The sequence below is a fragment of the Amblyraja radiata genome, chromosome 35 (assembly GCF_010909765.2).
Source record: "Amblyraja radiata isolate CabotCenter1 chromosome 35, sAmbRad1.1.pri, whole genome shotgun sequence".
Classification (NCBI taxonomy): Eukaryota; Metazoa; Chordata; class Chondrichthyes; order Rajiformes; family Rajidae; genus Amblyraja; species Amblyraja radiata.
Genome location: NC_045990.1, coordinates 3597362 through 3610027, shown reverse-complemented (window position 1 = coordinate 3610027; position 12666 = coordinate 3597362). Strand labels below are relative to the sequence as shown.

Sequence of the window (12666 nt, the reverse complement as noted above, 5' to 3'; positions counted from 1 at the left end):
ACACTACAACTATGCAAATAGACAAGAGGCTACCACTGTGTAACATTCGGGTACGGTACTGGTGAGGACACGTCTGACACTGGGGTACTGTAATGGAGGGGACACGTCTGTAACTGTATAACACTGGGGTACAGCACTGGCAGGGACTGGTCCGTCACCGTGTAACACTGGGGTACAATACTGATGGGGATAACTCTTGTCACTATGGAACACTGGGGTACGGTACCGGTAGGGATGGGCCAGTCGCTGTATAACACTGGCGTATAATACTGATGGGGATAACTGTCACTATGTAACACTGGGGTACAGTACTGATGGGGCCAGGTCCATCATTGTGTAACACTATAATAGACAATAGGTGCAGGAGAAGGTCATTCGGCCCTTCGAGCCAGCACCGCCATTCAATGTGATCATGGCTGATCATCCCAATCAGTATCCCGTTCCTGCCTTCTCCTCATATCCCCTGACTCCGCTATCTTTAAGAGCCCTATCCAGCTTTCTCTTGAAAGCATCCAGAGAACCTGCCTCCACTGCCCTCTGCGGCAGAGAATTCCACACACTCACAACTCTCTGTGAGAAAAAGTGTTTCCTCGTCTCCATTCTAAATGGCTTACCCCTTATTCTTAAACTGTGGCCCCTGGTTCTGGACTCCCCCAACATCGGGAACATGTTTCCTGCCTCCAGCGTGTCCAAACCCTTAACAATCTTATATGTTTCAATAAGATCTCCTCTCATCCTTCTAAATTAAAGGGTGCAAACCTGTCATGTATAACACTGGGATACAGTATTCTAGAGCACTAAGTGCAATTCCACTGATTACTCTAGCAGAGAGATCATTTGACTTACTCTCCCTCCAGCGAGTGGAAATTAGGATGTTAGAGTTTGTAAATGAACATGAATGAATACTGAGTATTGTGTAGTTGGAGGAGGTTACAGGGATAGGAAGGGATGAGAGTATGGCAATAATTAAACAAGAGGATGAGAAGACAGGCACAAAAAGCTGGAGTAACTCAGAGGGTCAGGCAGCATCTCTGGAGAAAGGAAATAGGTGACATTTCGGGTTGAAACCCTTCTTCAAATTGAAGAATGGTCTCGACCCAAAACGTCACCTATTCAATTTCTTCAGAGATGCTGCTCGATCTGCTGAGTTACTCCAGCCTTTTGTGTCTGTCTTCGGGTTAAACCGGCATCTGCAGTTCCTCCCTAGACAAGAGGGTGAGAATACAGGAAAAGGCATTGACTCACATTTTATCCATTTATGACAATTTTTTATCAGACAACATTCACGTAATTTAAGCAAGTAGTTCACCTTGGAAAGATTATTGCACCAAGTGTGTGATCCAATGTCTATTCCCATCAATGGGAAGAAAAGTCGCATGGCTCTGATGTTCTCGGTGCTGAGCTGGCTTTGTTGCCAGCGTTCTGGTATCAGTTCAGAGTTTGACAAATGGACACAAAAACGACCCAAAATTCAGAACATTCCTGAGAACAGTAACAATATTCAGACAATTGTTGTGATATGTCCGTCTAACTCACAGGTGTAATGCAACTTTTATTATTTGGTCCAGTCTGTGAGTTATTGTCATTGCCGTTTGAAATCACTTCCTGCAAAGGAAAAATGTTTAGATTAGATTAGATTATTTAATGACCACACAGTCAAGCTGGTGGAATTCAGGTTCAGTACAGGATGTTACAAGGTAGGCTGATTCCCGTCAAACATAACATAAAACACAACATCATACAATATACAGTACATGCATGGGGAGGATATGTGCTGTTATCATAGTGTGTTCAGAATTCGGATTGCGTGTGGGTAAAAACTGTTTTTAAATCGAGATGTCTTGGCGGGCAGTGAGCTGTAGCGCCTTCCTGATGGCAGCAGGTGGAAGATGTGGTGAGCTGGGTGGGAGGGATCAGAGATGATTTTCTTCACCCTTGACACGGACCGTTTGTGATGGAGTGATTCTATTGATGGAAGGGGAGTGCTGATGATTTTGGATGCTTTGTTATTCTCCTGTTTTCCAAACTCTGTCGATCAGGCAATAGCAAATTATTGCCATTATTATTATTATTATTATTGCCCCCACAATTGAAAAGCCCATAATAATAGCCTATGAGGTTTCTTCACCTGTGGATAATTCACAAAAACCATTACACAATCATCATCCATTCTGAGCAAATACATCTACTGTAAAACTACAGATCCTTTCTTTCCAAAATCCATGAATTTTGCCTGCACTCATTTGCAGGTATAATTTACTTATAATCTCTCGAATTACTATCTACCTCATCGGGGACCCTCGGACTATCTTTGATCGGACTTTACTAGTTTACCTTGCACTAAACGTTATTCCCTTATCATGTATCATGTATCTGCACACTGTGAACGGCTCAATTGTAATCATGTATTGTCTTTCCACTGGCTGGTTAGCACACAACAAAAGCTTTTCACTGTAGCTCAGTTACATGTGACAATAAACTAAACTAAACCAATGTTTTCTCATTATATTTATAAACACATTGTGCGTACGAATGGCATAGCATGCTACTCGACGGCCAATGAAATATTTTTTGAAGAATAAAGTCAATTTTCATTTAACTTAGTTTAGCAATTCAGTGTGGAAACAGGCTCTTCGGCCCACTGAGTCCATGCCGACCATCAATAACCCATTCACATTAGTTCAATGTTATCCCACTAACCGGAGATACCAGAGAAAACGTACACAGGTCACGGGGATAATGTACAAACTTTGTACAGACAGCACCCGTAGTCAGAATCGAACCCGGGTCTTTGGTGGTGTAAGGCAGCAACTCTACCGCTGCGCCACCGTGCCGCCCGCATGTTCTAATGCCTTGTCAGCAAGGTGGCACCTCAGAGACTCTTTGCCACTATTCACCAAAAGCAAATTGGGTGATGCTTTGTAGAGCACATCTGTTTAACCCAGAAGGGAAACTCTGAACTTTTGGTATCCTGTCACTACGGTTCTCCATCCCAGGCAGCATCCCTGGAGAACATGGAGAGGTGACGTTTTGGGTCAGGACCCTTCTTCAGACAAGGGCAAACATTTGAGTGTCCAGAAATTGACCAAGGCTCATTTTTCTACCTGCCGTTATTTCATTATTTTGGTGTTACTATTTATGGGTTAATCAGAAACAAGAGGTGTGAAGTCACAGAATATTCTCAAGAGTTCTCAGAACTGTGCTTTTATTGCAGACTACCGGAAGTTTCCTTGTGTTAATTATCTGCGTTGCATTACATCTACATTAGACTGAGAGTGATCAGTCTAACATAAAGTCGTACAGCTGGTACTCTTGCCTGGAGTCAGGAGATTAGTAGTTCAAGTCCCAAACAACAGGATATTCCAGGAACACAATGATATTCCATGGAAATACTGGCAAAGAATCTCTGAGGTGCCACATTATTTTTTAATATGGCTGTATGGTAATTCACCTTAATTGGTACACGTGACAATAAACAGACCTTTGAACCATTGAAGATTAACGACTGTATCCTTCATGTCTATGGTTGGCATTATGAGTTGCATTTAGAACTGTAAATGATGCGTTGTGCAATATTAATGCCTATTCTGCATTGCATGCACCCTGAAGAAGAGACAGAGTATTGCAGTAGCTCAGCGGGTCAGGCAGTATCTCAGGAGTGGTCTATCCATGGTCTGAGATGCTGCTTGACCCGTTGAGTTGCTCCAGCACTCCGTGTCCTCGTCTGCAAACCAGATCCTTGTTGAAAGGTTTCGACCCGAAACGTCACCCATTCCTTCTCTCCAGAGATGCTGCCTGTCCCACTCAGTTACTCCAGCATTTTGTGTCTATCTTCGGTTTAAACCAGCATCTGCAGTTCCTTCCTACATTGTTTCTACATTGGAAGCATCCTGTTTTTTGAAGCGAACCACGAGAAAACATGCAGTTCCGAGCAGATCCACTAGGCGGCAATGCAATACGTTCCTACACCCATTGGTTATAGCGGTCTTTGTTGCATTCACGAAACAGCCTTTTCAATCCATGTACTGAGGCCATTTATTCCCTGTGATCCTCACCTGATAGAAAATGTACATTATTCCCTTCAAGATTAATTATAATTCTGCATTCCCAATATTCCCACCCTGAACAGGTAGATGTGAACAGAGAGTCTACAAGTTACAGTTGCAATGGTTCTAGAATACCATCTTTATATCTTAGTTTAGTTTAGTTTAGAGATACAGCACGGAAACGTGCTCTAGGGCCCACCGAGTCCGCACCGACCAGCGGTTCCACCACACTAACACTATCCTCAGCGGGACAGGCAGCATCTCTGGAGAGAAGGAATAGGAGACATTTTGTGTCGAGACCCTTCTTCAGACGGAAAATCAGGGGAGAGGGAGAAACAGCGATAAGGAAGGTGTCAAAATGAGACCTGAGACAATATAATAGATGAGGTCATGACAATATCATGACATGAAACAAGATGAGGATCAAGAAAAATGTAGAATAGATCAGAATGTAGAATAGGAGAAGGTGACCACAAAGCAAACAGAGACAAAATGTCATCGGGGAGACTGGTGGGAGAACTGGGAAGGGGGAGGGATGGAGAGGGTTACTGAGTTTTCTCCAGGAGCTCCGTTTTCCTTCCACACTCCAAAGATGTGCAGGTTTGTAAGTTAATTGACTTGGTAAAAATTGTAAATCTACCCTAGTGAGTAGGATAGTGTTATTGTGCGGGGATCACTGGTCGGCGTGGACACGGTGGGCTGAAGGGCCTGTCTCCACGCTGTATAGCTAAACTAAACTATACTAAACAATGCAGAAACACACATTGTGTTAATGTGTTCTACAGAGTTGCAGTTGCAGACACGGTAAACTCAACATAAAAGTGCTTGTTTTATGGATAACTCATCTCTCCTGGTTTAGTGTGTGTGGCTTGCTTGTAAATGTGTCAGCAGGCAGCACGGTGGCACAGGGGTAGATACTGCCTTACAGCACCAGAGACCAGGGATCAATCCTGACTAAGGGTGCTATCTGTACGGAGTTTGTACATTCTCCCCGTGACCTGTGTGGGTTTAAGCAGGAGCTCTGGCTTCCTCCTACACTTCAAAGACATGCAAGTTTTGACGGCTAATTGGCGTGCTACAATTATAAATTGTCCATAGTGTGTAGGATAGTGTTGGTGTGGGGGGATCACTGGTTGGCACAGACTCGGTGGGCCAAATGGCCTGTTTCCACGCTGTATATCTAAACTAAACTTTACAAAATGCGACTACCAGTTTGTTTCAGCTTAGTCTTGAGCAGAGGAGAGCAATTATTGTTCAAGTGGAACTCACAGTAGGTTTGCAGAGTCACGGAGGAGGATTTGATTTCTTTTGTGGTATTTGTGTCCAAGTCCAGCTCTGCCAAGCATGTGTACACTTGTCCATCATCAGCCTTGCTTGCATTGAGATTGAGGATATTGACCAACAGAGTCACATTGTCTGGAAACTTTGCTGGTTCCGTTGGGTTAACTGACTTCACAACTTTGTTCCCTCTGAGCCACTTGAGATGGAGCTTGTTGTTTGGATACACTCTTGGACCGGTGCAATGCAGCTGATATGTTTTGTTAATTTCCATCACTTCTGGATGTGGAGCAATGACAAGATCTCGATCTGTTGAAGGAGAATCATGTTAATAAAATTCACTGAAATAATGAACCTGAATAGTATGTGTCCCACCTCACCTCATATTCACCGATTATTCAAGTGATATACACAAAGCATGAATGTATATATGTTCTTCAATATTTACTGCACAGTGGCGCAGTGGCAGAGTTGCTGCCTTACAGCACCTGAGACCCGGGTTTGATCTAGATTACAGCTGCTGTCTGTACGGAGTTTGTTCGTTTTCCCCATGACCACATTGGTTTTTCCGATATCTTTGGTTTCCTCCCACATTCCAAAGAGGTACAGGTTTGGAGGTTAATTGGCTTGGTATAAGTGTAATTGTCCCGAGTGTGTGTAGGATAGTGTTAGTGTGCAGGGATCGCTGGTCCTTGCGTACTTGGTAGGCCGAAGGGCCTGTTTCCGCACTGTACCTCTAAACTGAACTAAACAAATCTAAATTGTAAGCAAGAACTTAAATGTTCTCTCCCCACAGATGCTGGTTGGACTGCTGTGTTTCCAGTATTTCAGATTTAGTTTTAATTCAGAGATGCAGCAGGGAAACAGGCCCTTCATTTACTGACTCCACGCCGACCATCAATCACCCGTTCATACGAGTTCTCCGTCATCCCACTTTCTCATCCACTCCCTACACAATAATGGCAATTTACAGAGGCCAATGAACCCATCTATTCAACATTACATATCCATTACAACATTACAACAACAACATATCCTATTGGCACAAGGGACTTCTTAACATCTTGTCCTGTGTATTTGATTCTGATAATCTGGACTCGTCCAGTGACTGCTGTGAAAAGACAGCTGACAACATGGGAAAGTCCACGTGACAGCTTGGAGAGACAGCTGACAGGAGGGAACAGACCCCACTGGGGCCGTCATGGGCTAGCTACCCATGATAGCAGTCCCCAACGCTGTTTCAGTTAGTTGGAGACACCCGCTAAATGCTACTAAAAGTAAATTAAAGAGAATACCCCTAGAGCCTGCGAGAGCGGGGGCGGAAGATGGCTCACCGATTGATAACACGGTTACAGACCCAGGAACGGAAACGACTACGGACAAGGAGAGCATGGCACATGAGACATCCACAACAGCTGCGGGACACAAACTTCAGGTGTGCATTTGTGGTTGGGAGAAAATTACATCAGTGATGGGCTTGAAGATCCACCAAGGGAGGAAAAAGTGCTTGAGAGAGCAGAGACATGGGCCTCGCATTGACCAGTACTTCTTACGAAGCAACCAGTCAAATCAGTCGAGTGAAGCACAGCGACAGGACTCAAACCAAAGTTCGCAGAGCATCAGCACCCATGTCACTGAAGAGGGTGATACAAGCACAGAAATGCCGGTGGAGGAGCCCACGCAACAACGACAAAGACCTCCATTGGAGGGAAAGATCAAAGGGCACAAACCTGGAGTGAAATGGCCCAAAGCTGTTGAAAAGAAAGAGTGGGAGACGGTCAACAGTGACCTTATACATATCTTGGAGCAACAAGCGGGCACAGCAGTGGAAAAGCTTGAAAGGATGGGCAACACGATCTACAGCTATGGAGAAGAACAGTTTGGGGTGAGTAAAGGGAGAGGTGGAAAGAAATTACCAACACCAATCAAGTCCAGGAGGCAGCAGGAGATCGAGAGGCTAATCAGAGAGAGGAGACAGTTGAAAAAGCAATGGAAAAAAGCAACTGAGGCAGAGAGAGAAGGTCTCATGCTACTCCAAGAGGACATCAAGAGCCGATTGGCAACCTTGCGAAAAGCAGAGAACTTGAGGAAACTTCGCAAGAAGAAAGAACACACAAGAACACGGTTCTACAAAGACCCTTTCAAGTTCATCAAAGACCTCTTCGCAAAGGAAAAAAGTGGAACTTTGAAAACATCAAAACGGGAATTGGAGGAACACCTGGAAAAGGCCCACCAAGACACGAAAAGGCATGAGCAGTTAGTCATCCCACATGACATCCCGCCTATTCAACCACCTGAATTCAACCTGGACACCAGCCCTCCAAGATGGAAAGAGGTAGAGAACACTGTCCGGCGAGCAAGAGCATCATCAGCTCCGGGGCCAAACGGAGTACCATACAAGCTCTACAAGAACGCACCGGATGTGTTACGCTTTCTATGGAAGCTCATGAGGGTGGTGTGGAAGAAGCAAACAATACCTAAGGCGTGGCGAAGGGCCGGCGGCGTGCTAATACCTAAAGAAAAGGATGCGTCAGACATCAGCCAATTCCGGCCAATATGTCTCCTCAACGTCGAGGGAAAAATATTTTTCAGCATTGTATCACAAAGGCTGTCCACCTATCTGGTAACAAACAAGTACATTGATACATCTGTACAGAAAGCAGGAATTCCAGGATTTTCGGGCTGCTTGGAGCATACAAGCATGATCTGGCACCAGATCCAAGCAGCTAAGAAGGAGAAGAGAGACCTACATGTGATCTTCCTCGATCTGGCCAATGCATTTGGTTCAGTTCCCCATGAACTCCTTTGGGAATCTTTTGCCTTTTTCCATGTACCAGAGCTCATCACCACACTGGTCAAGAGCTATTTCCAAGACCTGCAGCTGTGCTTCACAACAGCTGACTTCAGTACAACATGGCAGCGCTTGGAAGTAGGCATCATGGCAGGCTGCACAGTCTCACCCTTGGCCTTTACAATGGCCATGGAAGTCATCATCAGGGCCTCAAAATGGGTGGTGGGCGGTGAACGAACCAGGGCTGGGCTCCGTCTGCCACCCATCAGGGCATACATGGACGACATGACCACACTAACCACTACTGCAGCATGCACCAAGCGGCTACTTGGAAAGCTGCAGGAGAACATCAAGTGGGCCCGAATGAAGATCAAACCAAGTAAATCTCGAAGCATCTCCATAGTCAAGGGGGTGCTTAGAGACACAAGGTTCTGTATCGGTGACGACCCAATACCAACAGTGTCTGAACAGCCAGTTAAAAGCCTGGGCAGATGGTACAACGCAAGTCTCAAGGACAAAGAGCAGGTGCAACAACTAAGGCAAGAAATTGTCAATGGCCTGGAGAACATCAATCAGACCCTACTGCCTGGGAAACTGAAGCTCTGGTGCCTTCAGTTTGGACTCCTTCCTCGGACAATGTGGCCACTGACCATTTATGAAGCCCCAATATCAACTGTGGAGAAGATGGAGCGAACCATAACTTCATACGCGAAGAAATGGCTCGGGGTCCCACGATGTCTAACTAACATCGGCCTATATGGCAAAGGGGTCCTGGAACTACCTCTCACTAGTCTAACAGAGGAATACAAGTGTTCTAAAGTAAGACTTCAGATGACACTGAGGGACTCTAGAGACAAGACCATCAGTGCTGTTGCGCCGCCCCTAGTAACTGGCCGGAAGTGGACACCATCTGATGCAGTACAGCAAGCTTCATCAGCCCTGAGACACAAAGACATCGTGGGGCAAGTCCAGCAGGGAAGAGGAGGCTTTGGCCTTACGACAAGTAAACCAACTTGGCGAAAGGCCACAACATCAGAGCGGAGGACATTGGTGGTCGAGGAGGTGCGGCGACAGGAGGAGGCCGCAAGAAGTGCAAAGGCGGTCTCTCTTGCCAAACAGGGGCAATGGATGCAGTGGGAAGGTGTGGAGCGGAGGAAGATCAGCTGGAAAGAACTATGGGAAATGGAAGCAAGCAAGATCAGCTTCATCATCAGAGCGACTTATGACGTGCTTCCATCACCAAAGAACCTCCATCAGTGGTACGGCGAGGATCCAACCTGTGCCCTCTGCCCAACTCCAGCGACCCTCAAACACATCATGGTAGGCTGCAAGACCAGCCTCACGCAAGGGAGATACACGTGGCGGCATAATCAGGTACTAAAAAGCCTGGCATCAGCCCTTGAGAACAGTCGGTGTGCGACCAACTCCTTGCCTCCGAGAGCAAGCAACCCCCTCCCCCTAAGGGCAACAACCTTTGTCCGAGAAGGACAGAAAACATCTAAACATCCTTCCACCAGATCAGAAGAAGGAAACCTATGCAGGGCCCGCGACTGGAGGATGCTGGCGGACATCGGCCGACAACTAGTTTTTCCACCTGAAATTGCTTCCACCAACCTCAGGCCAGACTTGGTGTTCTGGTCCCCTTCACAGAAGACTGCTTACATCATAGAGCTCACAGTTCCATGGGAGAACTCTGTTGAGGAGGCCTATGAGCGTAAGAAGCTGCGTTACGCAGAGCTTGCAGCAGAGGCAACGCAGCGTGGCTGGAACACCAAAGTCTATCCAGTTGAAGTGGGATGCAGAGGATTTGTTGCGTCATCTACCATCAGACTGCTGAAGGAGCTTGGAATCCACGGTCAGGCTCTGCGGAAGACCATAAGATCACTCTCAGAGGCGGCTGAAAGAAGCAGCCGGTGGATTTGGCTCAAGCGGAAAGACCCATGCTGGGCCCCAAGTACGTCAGGGTGAATCTTTGGGACGGTTTGACACGGGACACGCGCTGAGGGCTGATCATCCTGCAGCGGGCCGCCCTTGTGGAGGGTGTATAATGTTAAAAGGCCGAAACACCCAGTGATGCAAGGGTACACTACTGATGATGTGTCCTGTGCCCAACTGTCCTGAAGGTTACCCAGGCCAAGATATACGTATCCACTCCCCCCCCGCCCCGCCACCGATGTTGAGCGTCTACCACTCTCAACAATCAACGAATGTCATGAAATGCTCCCCACCTATTGGCACAAGGGACTTCTTAACATCTTGTCCTGTGTATTTGATTCTCATTCTACATTTTCCTTGCTCTGCATTCCCCTTGTCCCGTTTCACACCTTTCACTTCCGTATCTATTAACCTCTCTCTCCCCTGTCATCAGTCTGAAGAAGAGACTCAACTCGAAACGTCACCCATTCCTTCTCTGCAGAGATGCGGCCTGTTCCACTGACTTACTCCAGCATTTTGTGTCTATCTTCAGTTTAAACCAGCATCTGCAGTTCCTTCCTACACATTCAGAGTTTGAGTTTAGTTTATTGTCACGTGTACCAAAGTACAGATTTATTGTCACGTGTACCAAAGTACAGAGAGAAGCATTTGTTTTCTGCTGACTAGTCACCGGAAAGACTATACATGATATTCTGCAATGTTACCTATGTAACTAATTAATTAACATTTTAGAATAAGAGTTTTCGCTTATTATACACTGTGATCACAAGTTTTCAAGGCTTTTTGTTTAGTTTAGTTTAGGGAAACAGGCTCTTCAGTCCATGCCGATCAGTGATCCCTGCACACTGGCACTATCCTACACACACTAGGGACAATTTAAGTTTTACCGAAGCCAATTAACCTACAAACCTGGAGTGTGGAAGGAAACCGGAGCACTCGCAGAAACCCCATGCAGGTTACGGGGAAACCTACAAACTCGTAGTCAGGATGGAATCCATGTCTCTGGCGCTGTAAGGCAGCGACTCTACTGCTGCGCCACTGTGCTGTCCGGTTCTGCGTATTATTCTATCAAATGGTTATAGAGTGATACAGAGTGGAAACAGGCCCTTCGGCCCAACTCTCCTATACCGGGTAGAATAAGAAATTACACTTACTGTACACAATGATCTCTTTTGTGTCCTCCTTCAGAATATTGTTTTCAGATTTGCACGTTACACTGCAAATCATTGGTAAATCCCACTTCTTCACAATTGGGAATTGGCATGTGATCGAGTTGTTAACTTTATTGCAGTATTCAATTAGCCCTGGTTTTAGTTCCATGTCCATAATAGGATTTAAACATGTGGTTCTGCAGGTCACATTCAAAGAGCCCCCGATTTCCACAGCTGGAGTGTCTGTGTTTATCTGAACCTCAAATCCATTCGCTGTCAGAGAAAAACAAAACATCACAATAAGTACAGAGATACAGAATCCATTTAAACAAAGGGCAAAATCAGGGTAATTGCTTGATCTAAAATAGTTATTTCAAATTACTCACAAACCAGTAAAATTTTATTTTTCTACGAATTATATAACTCCAGGAACTGGGAGTCGGTGTTAGAGACTGAGGTGATTCTTAACATTTCCCGGTGTTGAAGTAAAGGATGTTTCTGTTAAGCAAGTGTTGAATATAGAGTCGAATAAAGAGTTTGACAACAGAGAAACGAATGAAGTGTTTTTACAAGGCGGAGCTCCATATCAACACTGTACACGCTATTTTTTTTTAAGATAGACACAAAATGCTGGAGTAACCCAGCGAGTCAGGCAACATCTCTTGAGAAAAGGAAGAGGTGAAGTTTCGGGTCGAGAACCTTCTGCAGACAGTCAGGAGAAAGGGAAACGAGAGATTTAGAATAAATGAATGAAAGATATGCAAAAAAAGTAACAATGATAAAGGAAACGGGCCATTGTTAATTCAGCGGCTCAGGCAGCGTGTGTGGAAGGAACAGACAGACGGGACCCTTCAGGCAAAATGCATTCCAGGCAAACATTTAAATCACAAGAGAATCACATTTAAATTCTCTGAAAAACATATTCAAACATCCTTCCAGATGGAAAGCCGGTGATGTTTCTGACCCGCCGGGGCAGCAGGTCCCGGTTCCCGTGTGGAACAGGCATCACTGCCGGGGCTGGAGACAAGACCTCCCCCCTGTCCGTGATGCTCACTGCCCGGCGGCCCAGAGGCTGCAGTTTGGAGCCACACTGCCCCGGTCCACAGGTACACACTCACTCACTCACTCACACTCACACAATTACTCTCACACGAACATTCACACTATCTCTCTCTTTCACACATCCACACATACTCACTCACACACACTCATAAACACACTCACACACACCCTCTCACTCACACACACACTCACTTACACAAACACACTTACACACGTGCACTCACACGCTCTCACAATCACACACACATTCATCACTCTCACACACGCACACTGACACACACATCTACTCTCTCGCACACTCATATATCCTCACTCATACACACTCACCCTCACGTACACACACACATTCCACACGCTCGCACACTTATGCACACACACTCACGCACGTGCACACTCACTCTCA

The 12666-nt window shown here is 45.8% G+C and overlaps 1 protein-coding gene across 1 annotated transcript in view; it reads right to left on the bottom strand.

Moving 5' to 3' along the window:
- The window catches only part of LOC116991947 (vascular cell adhesion protein 1-like), a 49384-nt gene extending 37914 nt beyond the window's left edge, over positions 1–11470 (bottom strand). The window contains exons 1-2 of the mRNA XM_033050957.1: positions 11205–11470; positions 5316–5633 (exon numbers count right to left, since the gene is read on the bottom strand). Of these exons, the coding sequence (XP_032906848.1) occupies positions 5316–5633; positions 11205–11376 (490 nt within the window). The 5' untranslated portion in view covers positions 11377–11470. The remainder of the gene's footprint in view (positions 1–5315; positions 5634–11204) is intronic.
- Positions 11471–12666: the final 1196 nt, after the last annotated feature.